General features: G+C 37.9%; 1 protein-coding gene across 1 annotated transcript; it reads right to left on the reverse strand.

Annotated features, from left to right (window-relative positions):
- Window positions 1–418: 418 nt before the first annotated feature.
- LOC106895613 (HIV Tat-specific factor 1-like) lies at window positions 419–10,028 on the reverse strand. Its single transcript, XM_014955123.1, has 9 exons — window positions 9,806–10,028; window positions 9,455–9,502; window positions 8,032–8,186; window positions 6,849–7,012; window positions 5,047–5,146; window positions 4,334–4,423; window positions 3,699–3,836; window positions 3,084–3,288; window positions 419–2,251 (listed from the first exon to the last, which is right to left on the reverse strand). Exons 3-9 carry the CDS (start codon window positions 8,143–8,145, stop codon window positions 2,163–2,165), a joined length of 900 nt encoding a protein of 299 aa, XP_014810609.1. The 5' UTR covers window positions 8,146–8,186; window positions 9,455–9,502; window positions 9,806–10,028; the 3' UTR covers window positions 419–2,162.
- Window positions 10,029–14,280: the final 4,252 nt, after the last annotated feature.

The raw sequence follows: 14,280 nt of genomic DNA on the forward strand, positions 1-14,280 counted from the left end.
GCAGCAGGGTCTTCTTACCTATTTACGATGCTGCTTAGTGAGAAAAAACGTAAGTTTAAAAATCAGCTTCCAATATGTTAAAATTTGGTATTAAACATTACTGCTTTACAGTACAAGAATTTCATCATCATACTTCAAAATAGTAATTTTAACTTCTGTGGAAAATTTTCATTTATGTCCAAATTAATTTATAAAAGTTTGCATCATTTAAAAAAGGAAAACATCAAAAGAATTTGGTCTCAATGAAAATCTGCTGAAAAGAAAGTTACAGCTGCATTAACCTCTCCATAGACTATTAAATGCCTCAACAACTCAATGAATAGTTTATAAAAATATATTTTTACATTTTACTGGGGAACAGAGGTAGACAAAAGGAAAATATCAGTTTGAGTGTAATGTCGCACTTCAGAACAACATATTTGCATGGAAAAAAACAGCTTTTATTTTCTTAGGAATCCTAGTTAATAGGAAAGCCAGAAAAGCATTTGGTCTCAGTCTCTGTCGGTGCTCTACTTCACTGTGAAGTCGAGAGGAAAAAGGTGAAAAGATTAATATCACATTTGACTTTTGAAGCAAGCCAATCAAATTCGTACATCAATTGGAGAGAGGAAGGTTACTGCACATAGAATGAGTCTTTATTTTTCAAAGTCGTTTTTCAAACACTAACACTAACCTTATTTTCTTATATCTGATACCATGATAAGGCTTCATAGAACTGTACAATATTTATACATTTGTCCACAGTTTCCCTATATCCTTGCAATTCCACTGTAAAACAGGTGATTTAACTGCGTAGAGTGTTACAGGACTAGGCTCTCTTAAAACAAAAAAAACAATAAAAAGAAAAAGCTAACAAAACACAACAGTCTAGCAAGATCTAAAGCCTGGAGTTTAGAAGCTGGAAGAAAAGGAGCACTGAAAGCAACACCCACCCCACTACACGACACTCTTCATACGCCCAAACCTTCACCCCTCAAAGGTCTGTGGTGCTTATTACCAATAAAAATAACGAAGGCAGAACCAACACAACCTCAAGATACAATCTGAATATTCCACTACGTGCAGCGATGCACCCGGCAGAATTTCAGATTCCCTCAACGCCTTTTTTTGCTGAAACAGACAATTTGCATGCTTGCAAAGATGAGAAAAATGGTCTTTCTTAGCTGGCAATACGGCTCTTGTTGTAATGCACCTCAAAATTGGGAATTTGTCGTGCCAGCTTACAATGAGCCCCCCAGACTTTTAAACCCAGAATTCAAATATCACCGCTGTTTTAAGACCACATATTTTGTCACCAAAAGACATAATTTGTAACTACGGGGGCAAGTGTTAACTCAGAAGCTCTGACTGGTGTTAGCTACCCATACATATTGATTATATATTAAAAAAAGCCTTCAACAAGTTTAGAGTACTGTATAGACTTCTGGAAAAAAGCCACAGATGATAATCTCTGAGCACAAAGTTTGAAAACACCGATTCAGAGCTTTCCGAATGCTTCAGGATGGAAATAACAAGAATCAGCATTTATGGTTTCTTGCAATCCACTATGAATTTAAAAAATTCAAAAGATCCTTCTTACAAATGTGCACTAGTAACAACCCACGTAAGCAGCGTGCTATGAATTTAGCACTGATATTTTAATTGCTTAGTGCCCAAGTCTGTATTCTTCTTGCTTAGTGCCTAAGTCTGTATTCTTCAATCCTTAGGCATCAAAATAATGGGATTCGAAATGAGGAATGACTATGCCCAAAACAGCTCCCTTAAAGTTATTTTTGAAAGCCTGCCACTTATTAAGATATCTAAAGTTAGAATGTCTTCTCAATCCTTGCTTTTGGAAATATTTCTAAGAGGGTTAGCATTTGCTTTTTTCCATAGAAAAGAGTATTATTTGAAAGCGTATTTTCAAGTATTCTAACTTTTGCACAACAAATTGTAGTTCAAGTTGCCAAAAGCCTTGAAATTTTATGAAATATGGGAGATCCTCCACTTCAAAGAGCACGTAAGGCTAAACTAAAATGTTGAAGAGAACTCACCTCATCATCTAACAAAGTTAAATAAAAATGTTTACGCTAATATTAAAGCTATAACTAAACAAAGCAAACACATCAATCAAAAGCCTATTTTGCATACCTAGCGCATACAGACCACGAGAATTTAATTCACTATGGCCCAGAACGTGTGTGCTCATGCATTTCTAGTCTCCTTGACATCATTCCAGCCTCAACAGAAGATCTAAGCCTCAAGAGAAGATCTAAACAGGGGAAGAAAAAAAGAATTTACTGAATGCTGTGATTTAATAATCTACCTTCACTCAGTTCGCCTTATCTTGGCTACAGCAACCTTGTTTGTTTTCCACCTCCTTCAAGTTTGCAACTTGGTACTGCTCTTATCATTTCCCACGTAAAGCACAGCAACATATCCAATGCCTTCACCCTTTATGCATCACAGCATCTGTTCCATAAAACGAATCAAAGTACTCAGGACAAGAACCATTTTTTTCCACGTAAAGCACAGCAATATATCCAATGCCTTCACCTTTTATGCATCACGGCATCTATTCCATAAAATGAATCAAAGTACTCAGGACAAGAACCATTTTTGAGGATGAGATACCAGGTTCGAAAGGGTACAGGAAAATTAACAGGGAAATCCACAAATCCTGTAATAGCTTTGCATTATTTAAGTTACGTATAGTTACAGAAACTTAAGGGTTGGAACGTATTTCACACTTACATAATGAAACACTGACACACAGAGTTAGAACAAAAGAAGCCTGATGGGTTTTACTGCATTCTTGGCAACTTGAGTTACTTTACCTGAACAGCCAATTAATACAAACTTTTAGATTCTCATTAAATACTGCTTTTAATGAAAACTTCAAAGCACACAGTTGATGACATTCTAATATGCATATATTCATATGAACATTGTCTGCAGTCACCCTGAAGAAAGGGATCAACTCAAACATCACCCTAAAACCCACGCTTTCGTAAAGCATCAAAGGTGTTATGTATCTGCTTCCCCATCGCTGCCTGCAAGGCTGCTGTCTGTAGATGGAGCACCATCTTCATTAACGCCCTCACCATTATTCTCCCTCTTATGGGCTTCATCATTTACATCCTTAGAGGTGTCATTAACGTTGGCAGGTTGTCTGCCTTCAGGCAGTTTAACGCTACTTGTTGCGGCATCCGAATCCGATGTCGGTTGCTGCTCCTTTGCATCAGGATCCTCTAGAAACGATCCCCACACCTTGAGCCTTTCTTCCCTTTCTCTTGCAGTCTCCTCCACCTATTAAAGATACATTTATACACATCATTACAGTCATACTGGAAAAAAATGAATATTTGGACAGATAGAACCATACAAATGTTTATATTGCAGTAATATCTCAAGACTTCAACAGGCCCTGTTGAGTGTGGACTAATGATCTGTACATCCAGTGACTAATCCTCTAAGTTGACAACTCCAACACACAATTTTTAACATCCTTTTTAACAAGCAGGTCCTTTTCATTTTTGCTAAATTGAATAATTAAGTATGATATCTTTTTTTTTTTTTTTGAAACATCCTTGCAGTTTTTGACAAGAAGCAAGATGGGGCGGGGGCGGGAAGGGGATGGGAAGACCAAGCATTTCTCAAATTAAAACAGATTTTCAGTTTGGAAGAAACATTTGATGAAACAGACCATGAAAGGCTACCTGATAATCGGTGACTCCATCCCACGTTTCAGCACTGAGCTGGCGGCCACCAAACCACCTCCCATTTAGAGTTAGTTTGCAAAGATCAGCTTCTGTTGCTTCTTTAAATGACACAGAAGCCACACCATCAGGATGTCGCTGTAAGGAGAGACAGCTTATGCTTAATAGTTTTCTAAATAGTGTATTTATTCCACCATCTTTTAGACTGTCTTACAAAAATCCATCAGGATATAGCTCCATCCTGATCATACACAATCGGGTTTGAAAAATTCAATTTGCAAGGTTACACATTTTGTTCTACTGGTACACAGAACAGACTTTTTGAACACAGAAAACAAATGTTTCAGCTAGTTTAGCTATAAATAAATGTGTTTATAAACTTTCAAACTTGTGATGTGTATCTAAGTTATTAGTAAGAGTTAAGAGTTTGCCTTCGCATAGACTAAGTAGATAGGGGCTTATAAATTAATTCCCAAACCAGCTAATTTTAAAATAGTGGAAGATTAAGTCAAGTTTCCATAAAATAAACACACAAACCCAAATAAACGCTCCACTCATGTTTAAAGAATCCTAAATGTTTTGCCTATTTGCACATTACATCAATTCTGCCAACACAACCTGTACAGAATACCTACATCAAATATGAGAACCTTCTTTACTTGACCAAACTTTTCACACTCCGTCCGCAGATCTTCTCTGATCTCATTTAGCACTAAGGGATCCTCCTGCAACCCAATCACACAGATTAGATTAAACAGAAGCACTTTCTTCTCAGCTTTGTTTTTGCCCCATCACCAATGGAATACATCTGCCAATCTATTAAAAGTTCATAAATTAGATGTTGTTATGCTGCACTTTCAAAGCCACTTGGGAGCTGACAGACAGCCCTTATTTGAATTTAATAAATGATACTTTTATTAATAAGGCTTTTGTGCTGGCTGCTCATTTACCAGTGGAACACATCTGCCAATGTATTAAAAGTTCATAAATTAAGTGTTGTTACGCTGCACTTTCAAAGCCACTTAGGAGCTGACAGACAGCCTTTATTTGAATTTAATAAATACTTTATTAATAAGGCTTTTGTGCTGGCTGCTCCATTCTAAAAGTTACTGCCGACTCCTCTTTCCATCCCAAAAAGGAACACAGTGAAAAAGGCCAATTTGAAAAGTATGTAACTTTGTCTTGTTTTCTTTGGAAATAGATGAACGAATTTTAAACAGATGCTTGGCACAGGAAAAAAAACATCCTACTCAAATATTCTCATCTACCCACAATTTTGCTAAGACAAAAGCTCAGACAATGCTACTGATAACAGCACAATCTACAGTAGCCAACTGCACACACCTACCTCAAAGTCCTTTGGGTGAAACATATTCCTGATAATAACGATGCGCTCATGTCGCATTCGAGTTGCGCCGTCTTTCTTCTCAGGCCTCCAATCCAGCTGTCTAATGAAATGAAGCAACAGTAAGAAGATATTGTTGCGGCTCTCTTCAGTTTCTACAAGTATTTGTTGAAAAAAAATCATTAATTTGGCATTTCTTGCAATACATCAACTAAAACACGTATTTTGACACAAAGACTTAAGTTACTCTTCTAAAAAACGCAATCATCATCCAGTTTTACCACTTCTACAAAGCAATTGAGGTTTCAAGGTACTAAAATGTTCATAGAGGGACTATAAATAATATTAAGAATCAAAACATTTTCTTAAACACTGAAAAAAATCTGTTGAGGTTTCAAGGTACTAAAATGCTCATAGAGGGACTATAATATTAAGAATAAAAACATTTTCTTAAACACTGAAAAAAATCTACTTCCTTTTTAATTATCAACTCAGATAGAGGATCCAGTTGCTGCCAAGTATGATAAAAAAGTCAGTATTTCGCAATTTTTTCCTGACTTACTTTGTAAAAAAAGGAGATCCACCATTCCCTTTGGGAAAATTTAACTGCTTTTATTTAAACAAAGATGTAAGAACACCTTCAGTCTCACACAAACATTGCAGCAGGATGTATTTTGTTCCACAACGTACAGAGCTACAGCCACAAACTAGCAATGTAACTCAGGGCATATCTTCTATGACTTCTGGTAGAAATCCCTACTTCATATTCTATTGCAGTAAAAAGACACATTCACTTACACTTCTAAACCTCAAAACCTTATATTTGGGAGGAAAAATAAATAAATCATGTTAAGCTCCTTCTTGTATCTGCTACTTCAGCTGAAGAAAACTTGGATTTCCAATGAAGGCAGTAGCAGGTAAATTCTGCTCTTCAACTCCAAAAGGAAAAGCAACTGAAGTCAGTTTATTCACACAAACTGCTGTCAAATGGAAGTTCATTATTTTCATACCCCTCTCTCTCCACCCAGGAGATGACTTACAGCAAGAACTAGCCATGTATCTCTGAGACAGACACGTTTCAAGCTGCTTTTATTTTTAATTGATAAGATGCCAAATAGACTTTTTTCCCTTTAACTCTGGCACAATACTTTTTTGCAACACTATTTAAAATGTTTAGTGGAATGCTGCTTTCGTTAAAATATTAAGAGTCCTACATACTTAAACTTTTTTTGTTCTTTAATCCATGTCTTCTTGGTTCCGAAAAGCAGAAAAAAAGTTTTTAAGTGACAAAAGCAATGAATGTAGGTACAATTAAAAAATTAGCGTATCTCAGACCAGAGAGAGAGAGGTCTGGGGGAATTTACAGAGATATTTAGTATTTGCTGCTATAGAAGTCAGCACACCTTGCCCTTTGCAGCAAATAAACTATGGTACAAACACTATGTGGACAGCCAGAGTGTTATTATTTTTAAAAAGTAAGCCTAGACATGGTGACAGGACTTGCACACTCACATACTGAGAAATAAAGTGTCTTTTATCTCCTCAGAGTTGCAATATTTTCTTCTATAACTGAAAGGACCTTGGCTCCCTATGTATTATTTTAATGTGTCAATCACAAAGAAGTTCATTAAGTCAACATTTAATTTAGAAGTTCCTTCCCTCCAAGCATGTGATATTTAAGCAATTTCACTGTCAGGTAAGACTTCAATTTTTTTACATAACTCATAGCACTGTATTTGAAAGCAGCGCTTTACTAATAGCACTTAGAATTCAAGCAGTATTTTACTGAAATAAAAAATACCAACTTCTGCTGTTGAGACAACTTCTTCTTGTAGTCTTTACACTTCTTCTTCTTTTTGCTTGCATCATACTCCCCCTTCAGTTGAAACTTTGCAACTTCAACATGCAATTTATAGCCTCTGATTTCTGCTTCGTCCAGAAGTCTCAATGCAAGTTGAACTGATTCTCTCTATTCAAAGATAAAACAGATCACAAGCTTTAAAACACATGGCGCCGTCAAATAATTCCAGTAACATTTAATTAACAATTTTGTGCCAAGCACCAATTTGCTGTCACTGAAAACCATATTGTCAACTCTCTTGAGAAAGCGTTGCCAACTCTGAGTTTCTCAAACCCCAGGATTTCTTCACGGCAGTGGATTAATGCTCCCCAAAGCAACTGCACACGTTTCATTCAATATGTCACAAAACCTGATTTGCAATCATCAAGCCATCTGATGGACTCACCAGGGAGACCAAAAAAATGTCAGGGGGCTGATTTTCTAGCAAGTTTGTATCACTTTTAGAAGAACAGCACTCTGAGGCTCCAACATAACTTTTAACGTTTTCCTAGAAGTCCTTTAGAGCACAGAGTGTCTCTATACTTGTGCACTAAACAGCCCTAACTACTAAAATGACAAAACTAGCACAGACTACAAGGAAGTTGATTTATTACTGCCCGGTGCTTCTTGCAGAATTAAAGCAGATTGTACTTGTAGCCTTTCCAAATGCTTCACAAGTGAGACTCATGCAAGAAATAGTATTGCAGCCTGAACTTTTATAGGCTAATACAGAATGCAAGAACAGTTCTGAACCTCACCAGTTCTCAACTAAACACTGTAAATACAGGACTATGGTATGTTCCTTCCTGTCTTCTTATTTTTGTATTCTTGGCCACACAGTGGCATACTTTCAAAGTAAAATGTGAAGAGGTCCCCAATTTCACCCCATAATCACTGATACCCCAGACAGTAACATGTAGGGACGTGTTCAGCAGGTATTATGGATATTTTCAGGGGGAGGGTGCAGGTGGATAAGAAGAAACTAATGAGGTGCACAACTAGATAAATCAGCAGTTCTGCAATAAATCAGACACCTCCACTTTAAATTATACTTCAGATATTTCAAGAATCTTCTGAATGTGATTCTGACTCAGTGGCCACAAGCACCTTCAATGGGAAGGAAAACTGCATTTCAGTGCCCCACTCACCTTTAGATAGCAACAGAGGCCATCACCTTTAAGATTTCCTTCCTTGTCTTTGTACAGCTTGATTTTGTGTTCTTCTGTCTGAGGATCCCGCATAATGATACCACATTTTGACATGACTTGTACAAATTCATCTTTAGTAATATCTGGAGGTAAACCTGCAAAATAAATTAAACCAGAATGCTTGAGTAAGTTCAGATTTCTTTTAGAACCTCATCAGAACAAAAACCCCACAGTGTTTATTTAAATGAACTGTGTCAAATGTAAAGACAAAATTTTACATATACAGTAAGAAACCACCACTGCTTTGGGACCAATATTTTTGATATTACCTTTTAAACATTACTTTATACCAGTATTTTGAAAATCCTTTTACTTTTTTGGAGGTGTAACATACAGCAACACCTTTGTGCACCCTAATATGCAGAGCTAGAGCCTTAGTGTTATACCTGATACCGACACTGCAGCAGCCACACTGGTGTATACAAACTTAACTGTCCTGCCCAAGCTTTAAGTTCCACCCCACCTCTAGGGATGGGAGACAAAAAAAACCACAAACCCACCCAACCTATAAACAGACAACTATTTTCTCCACCCACAAATGAGACAGAAAAAGCAACTGATAATGTATGGAGTTTTCCGAGTCTGAACTTTGAATTGAGGACAAGAAAAAAAAACCCCAAAAACGGAGGGAGAAAATTATGGGACTGTTTGTGCTAGTCTGGCCTGGATGAAGACTTCTGAGAATTCAAGTGTGTGCATTTCTGTGACTGCTCAGGACCACCAAATGTACCTTTGTGTATGCACCTAAAGATAGCACCCCAATGTCCAAAACAGGTAGAGAAATTCCATAATAAACATACAAGTAGTTTCATTTGAGCTTCCGTTACTCGTTTACTCAGTTCTAGCTTTTTTTTGGTTCTTACTGTTTCCTTCTCATCCAGTAATTTAATTTATTTACAACATCAAAGAAAAATTAAAGATTAAAACATTAAATGATATGTATAGTGAATACTCCTTAGGAGTTTGCAAAGTTTATTTTTTCTTGGTTGTAGCTTACTTAAAAAATAATAATTAGTGACTTGGCTGACACAGCTCACAGAATATCACATTTAAAAGAGAAAAGCATGGAGAATGTCCCCTATATTACTTTCCACATCTGCAATTTAAAGGTCACAAAGACATTATGCAGTCAGGAACATAACTGAATATCACATTTAAAAGATAAAAGCATGGAGTATGTCCCCTATATTACTTTCCCACATCTGCAATTTAAAGGTCACAAAGACATTATGCAGTCAGGAACATAACATTAAGTAGCTTGCAAGTGGCAGACCGAATAGGTAATATTAGAAGTCAGTGAGACATATACGAGTTTCTTTTACCATCCTGAGCTTAAAGCAGGTAAATAAATGCTACTACTTACCAGTCACATAAACATTTGTATTTCTGTCTTCTTCAACATGAAACCACCCTAAAAATAGAGTTTCAATTCAGTTATGTAATATATTAAGCATACACTAACGTTCACATTCCATCAGATTTCTAAGTTTTCTTGCCCAGAGGAAAAGTTCTGAACACGCCTTAATTTGCCTTTTTTCCACCTTGTAGATGTACTTAGGAGGATACCTATGAAGCACCAAACAATTTAAAAATCATTCTGGAAATATTCAGAACCTAGATCTTTGCTGTACACGGTAACACTGAACAGTTGTCAGGTTCCACTCAGTACCATGCAGGTTGCAGCCTACACAGAGCAAAACCCTTTGGCACTTACCTGGCTCAAGCTTCCGTTTTTCTGCTTTTTGCTTTGGATCTGTTTGTTTTGGTCCTTTCTCGTTTGCTGACGGTTGTGTTCCTGATGTCTTAGAACCTACTGGTTGCTTACTTTCAGTGGCTGTGCCAGAAGCAGATGAACTGTCTGTATCATCTGCGTGGAAGCCATAGTTGGCGTGGTACGTTGCCAGGAAATCTTCTGTTATCTGAAAAGAAATTAGGAAAATGAATCCAATGTTTCAATGAAATACAAATTAAGGTTTCTAAGTGTTTTAATGTTAGTGCATTGATGATGGCCATTTTCTAATCCGGCAGCACAGAAAATAACAGCATTTAAAAACTATTTTTGAATCATCTTTGTAAAGCCATGTGCAAAACAAAACAAATCAGTGCAGGCATAACTGAACTAGACTAACATTCTAATTCCATACAGCACATGAAGTTTTTAAACAAATATTTCACAAGTTCTGCCTTTTTTCAAGCAAAGCTTTCTGCTTCCAACATCAATTGGATCTGCCTGAAGGACAAAAACCAAGCACTTCTGACCATGTTGAAGAGATTAAGTGACACTGAAGGTAAGCCAGGGACTTATTCACAGATGATGAACGACTGACATTTGTAAGCGTCTGCCTTTTCATAGAAACATTTTCAGAGCTGACATATGTTTGTGTTGACAGACAGTAAATATTGCACTTAGAGGCTTATCTTAACACACTGTTTATAAAGCCATGTACTCTACTTTATATCCTACTAACGGATAGATAATTGCCTCGCTCTTTCTCTAGAGAGAATGTATTTGGGTAAAATATATATTGGCTAGTGTCTATCTTTTAGAGACCAAACCAAAAACACTCTACAAATTACACCTGATATTTCCAGCCAGGAAAATTTTAGTACTAGCCACTAGCAATAACATGCAAAGACGTGTTCTATATGCATATTATTGCATGTTTATAATATACATCGTAGAGGATTTTGCTAGCATCACTGCACTATGAAGTACTTTCGGAAGTTTTACACTCTGAAATTATTTATTCCAAAAGCTGAGCCTTAACCTTCAAAAATTTTACCTGACTGCACTTTAGCTGCACTGGCCTCATCTGTATTCAAAAGGTAACAAAACTTACTGTTATTAAGCTATTTTAAGAGAGCAGCACGGGGGACAGTAGTGTCAATGTTACCAAGGCAATCTCCTATCTTCTGTGGTGATTTGAAGTTTGACGTTTCAACTCTAAGCTCTTATTATGACAAATCAAAAATGCTAAATTGACAGCAACGGTCTTGTCATGAATAACACGAGATGTGTGCAGCCCTACTGAGCTTTAAAGTTTGGCATGAAATAGCTCCTATGTAAAACAAGATTTGCAACACACCTTGATCAGGAATGTAAGTGGCTGCTCTCACAGACATGAGGTAACACAATGTCAAGAGAAAGGAAGAGTGCAAGTGAAGAAAAGAATACTCTGTGTTCTAATAACATTAATTATATTTGACAACTGCAATCTTAACAAATCCTTAACATCACAGCCAGTGAAATCCAGAGAATTAAGCTTTTAAACTCTGTGGTGAACAATATTACTCATTTTCGTCAGAGAAACTACTGACAAATTAGTGCTTAAACCTGTGACAACGAGCCACCTTCCTGCAGCAGTATTTTTTTTCGACTTCAGGTGGAACCACATTCTCACGTAAAGCTAAATTTATTCTTAGCAAATTACCTACCACGGACTGTCAAATTTTGCTAGTCACATTCTCATGTAAAGCTAAATTTATTCTTAGCAAATTACCTACCACGGACTGTCAAATTTTGCTAGTCAATAGCAAAGATTTTTTTTTTCCAATAATATGCCACCATTCCGTCATACATCCCAGCATGACTACTTAATTTTAAAATGCATATTTGCAAGCATAAATGAATTTACACAAGTATACAGAATTTCTTATTTGGGACTTCAATCCAGTTCTAAGGCTTTTATTGGTACCTATGTCATACCACGCCTCACAAAAATTTCTTATTTGGGACTTCAATCCAGTTCTGGTGGACAACATCACAGAAGGAGATCAGTTCTCTCTCCATACCCACACAGTTGTGCAGTTTGGGGCAATTAAGCTTATAGGAAAAGAAATACAATACTACAAGACATGCTAGCATCTAATTAACTACTGGTCACACTGAAATGGAAAGGAATAGATTAACCAAATGAAGAACAGATACCCTAGGCTTACAGACATCCAACGGCTGGTTTTTCCTAGTAAGTGATGAAGGAAGGCAGATAAATTCAATATGTAATTTTCTGCTATGTTTGTGAAGGACTATCAAAGGTTGGTCTCCATCACTACAGTACCATTGAAAGAAAAATAATTAAATAATACATGAAGTGGCAATCACTTTTATTAAATACTTGAATTTTCCAAATTTTTCTGAGGAATGTTGACAGTTAATATCATCAACTTTTTGCACTACTTGGAAATGTGCTTAGAAGACACCCAGCAGCTACTCTATTCCCAAAGTGGAGTAGCAGTGCAACACTGGGCTGGAGATGAGGATTAGTTAGGCCAGTCAGAATATTTTAATCTTTTGTCAGAGAACAGGGATAAGGAATTTTATTAGTGCTCATGGAGTAGAGGAAGAGCTACAACTTCTGACTCCCGTGGTCTCTTAAATCTCTTTTGACAAAATACTCATTGAATAACCATCAGCAAAATGAAGTAACCTGAGATACTGCGATATCTAACTCAGTGACCTATCTATAACACAGAGAGCTTCACAATGATTCTTTAACAACTTCTACTAATGAACTTTGCCCTTCCTACATAATCTGTCCAACCCTTAACATTGTCTCCTTTCCGAGATGGAAATTTAAGATTTAAGTAAGGCATTTAGGAAAAGATCAACGTTCCTGAGAAGAAGAGAGAAATAAAAAGAAATCATAATTAAAAAAAAGAACCCCTTTAAAAGTTACTGTGCTTATTGGATATAGCACTCCCCCAGGAGCCAGGGGTATTGAGTTCTCCGCTGCTCCACTTTCTGAGTCCAGATTTTTCACATGTTTTTACCCCTCCGTAAGCCACCTGTTAAATGGACACCCTACTAGGTTTACACACATATAAACCTGGTACTACAGGCTTCATTCTCACTCAGATTCTCCGAACTGTAATTAATTCAGAGCCACAAATAAGAACAACTCATTAAGGCACACTACTTTTATGAAGTTCATGCTACAAAATGTCTTAATGTTTGTCAATTAAGTAGTAGCCCTCACTCATTGGTATATAGTAACAGAACTACTATTCCCTTGCAGATCATAAAATGGTTTGGGCTGGAAGGGACCTTAAAGATCATCCAGTCCCACCCCCTGCCCTGGGCAGGGACACCTCCCAACGGATCAGGTTGCTCCAAGCCCCATCCAGCCTGGCCTTGAACCCCTCCAGGGATGGGGCAGCCACAGCTTCTCTGGGCAACCTGGGCCAGGCTCTTACCACCCTCACAGCAAAGAATTTCTTCCTGAGATCTAATTCATCCTGAAATCTCCCCTCTTCCAGTTTGAAGCCACTCCCCCTCACCCTATCACAACAAGCCCCTGTAAAAAGTCCCTCCCCAGCTTTCCTGTAGGCCCCTTCAGATACTGGAAGGAGCTGTTATAAGGTCTCTCTCCCTGGAGCCTTCTCTACAGATCAGCGCATTGAATTTATGTTCCTTCTCATCATCAAGAGCCATGTTGTTATAGCAAGTTCATTTTCTATACTTCAAATACCTAATTAAAAAAAAAAAAAAAAGACAAAAACCCAAACAAAATGAAAAACTATAGCATGTTTTCATCCTGTGGAAAGCCTCTAAGCCAAATACACTTAGTTTTCAAGTGAGTTTCAAAGACCTAAGGAGAGGGAACACGACGTTTTAATACATGCATCATTTTCAGATAATAACAGAAAACAGATATACCACTCCATTTTCATCTAGACCTTTTAACAGCTTAGTTCACTTCTTCACTCCCCCCAGAAAGACAACTCCTGGGATAAAAAAACCTAAACGTGTCCCCAGCAGGGCCGATCCGTTAGGGATCCCCAAATATAACCGTGACTTCATCCCAGGCCCGAGCAATCCTACACGCTGACAGCCAAGGAGAAAAGCCAACCCACGGCTCCTCACAACAAAAGAGCAGAAAGTGGCCGGTTGGGTTACAGACGGAGCCAAGGCCGTGGTTCTGCCGGTAAAACGGCGTTTTCAGCCCCACGGGGACTTCGCACATCTCTTTGGCCGCATCCAGACAAGCGAGACACCCCCCTGCTGAAGAGCCCCAACACCAACCCTTCTCGTTTCTCACCCTTCCTCGGGGTGGGGGGGAGGAAACTTCGGGCGGAGGGAGCGGCCTCCCCGCCACAGAGGGCCGCAGCCAGGCGAGGAGGCCGCTCCTCACACCGGGAAGGGGGCAAACCGGGCCCGCCCCCCTCATGGAGCACCGCAGCCGCCTCACC

The sequence above is a fragment of the Calidris pugnax genome, unplaced genomic scaffold (genome assembly GCF_001431845.1).
Source record: "Calidris pugnax isolate Ruff unplaced genomic scaffold, ASM143184v1 scaffold38, whole genome shotgun sequence".
NCBI lineage: Eukaryota > Metazoa > Chordata > Aves > Charadriiformes > Scolopacidae > Calidris > Calidris pugnax.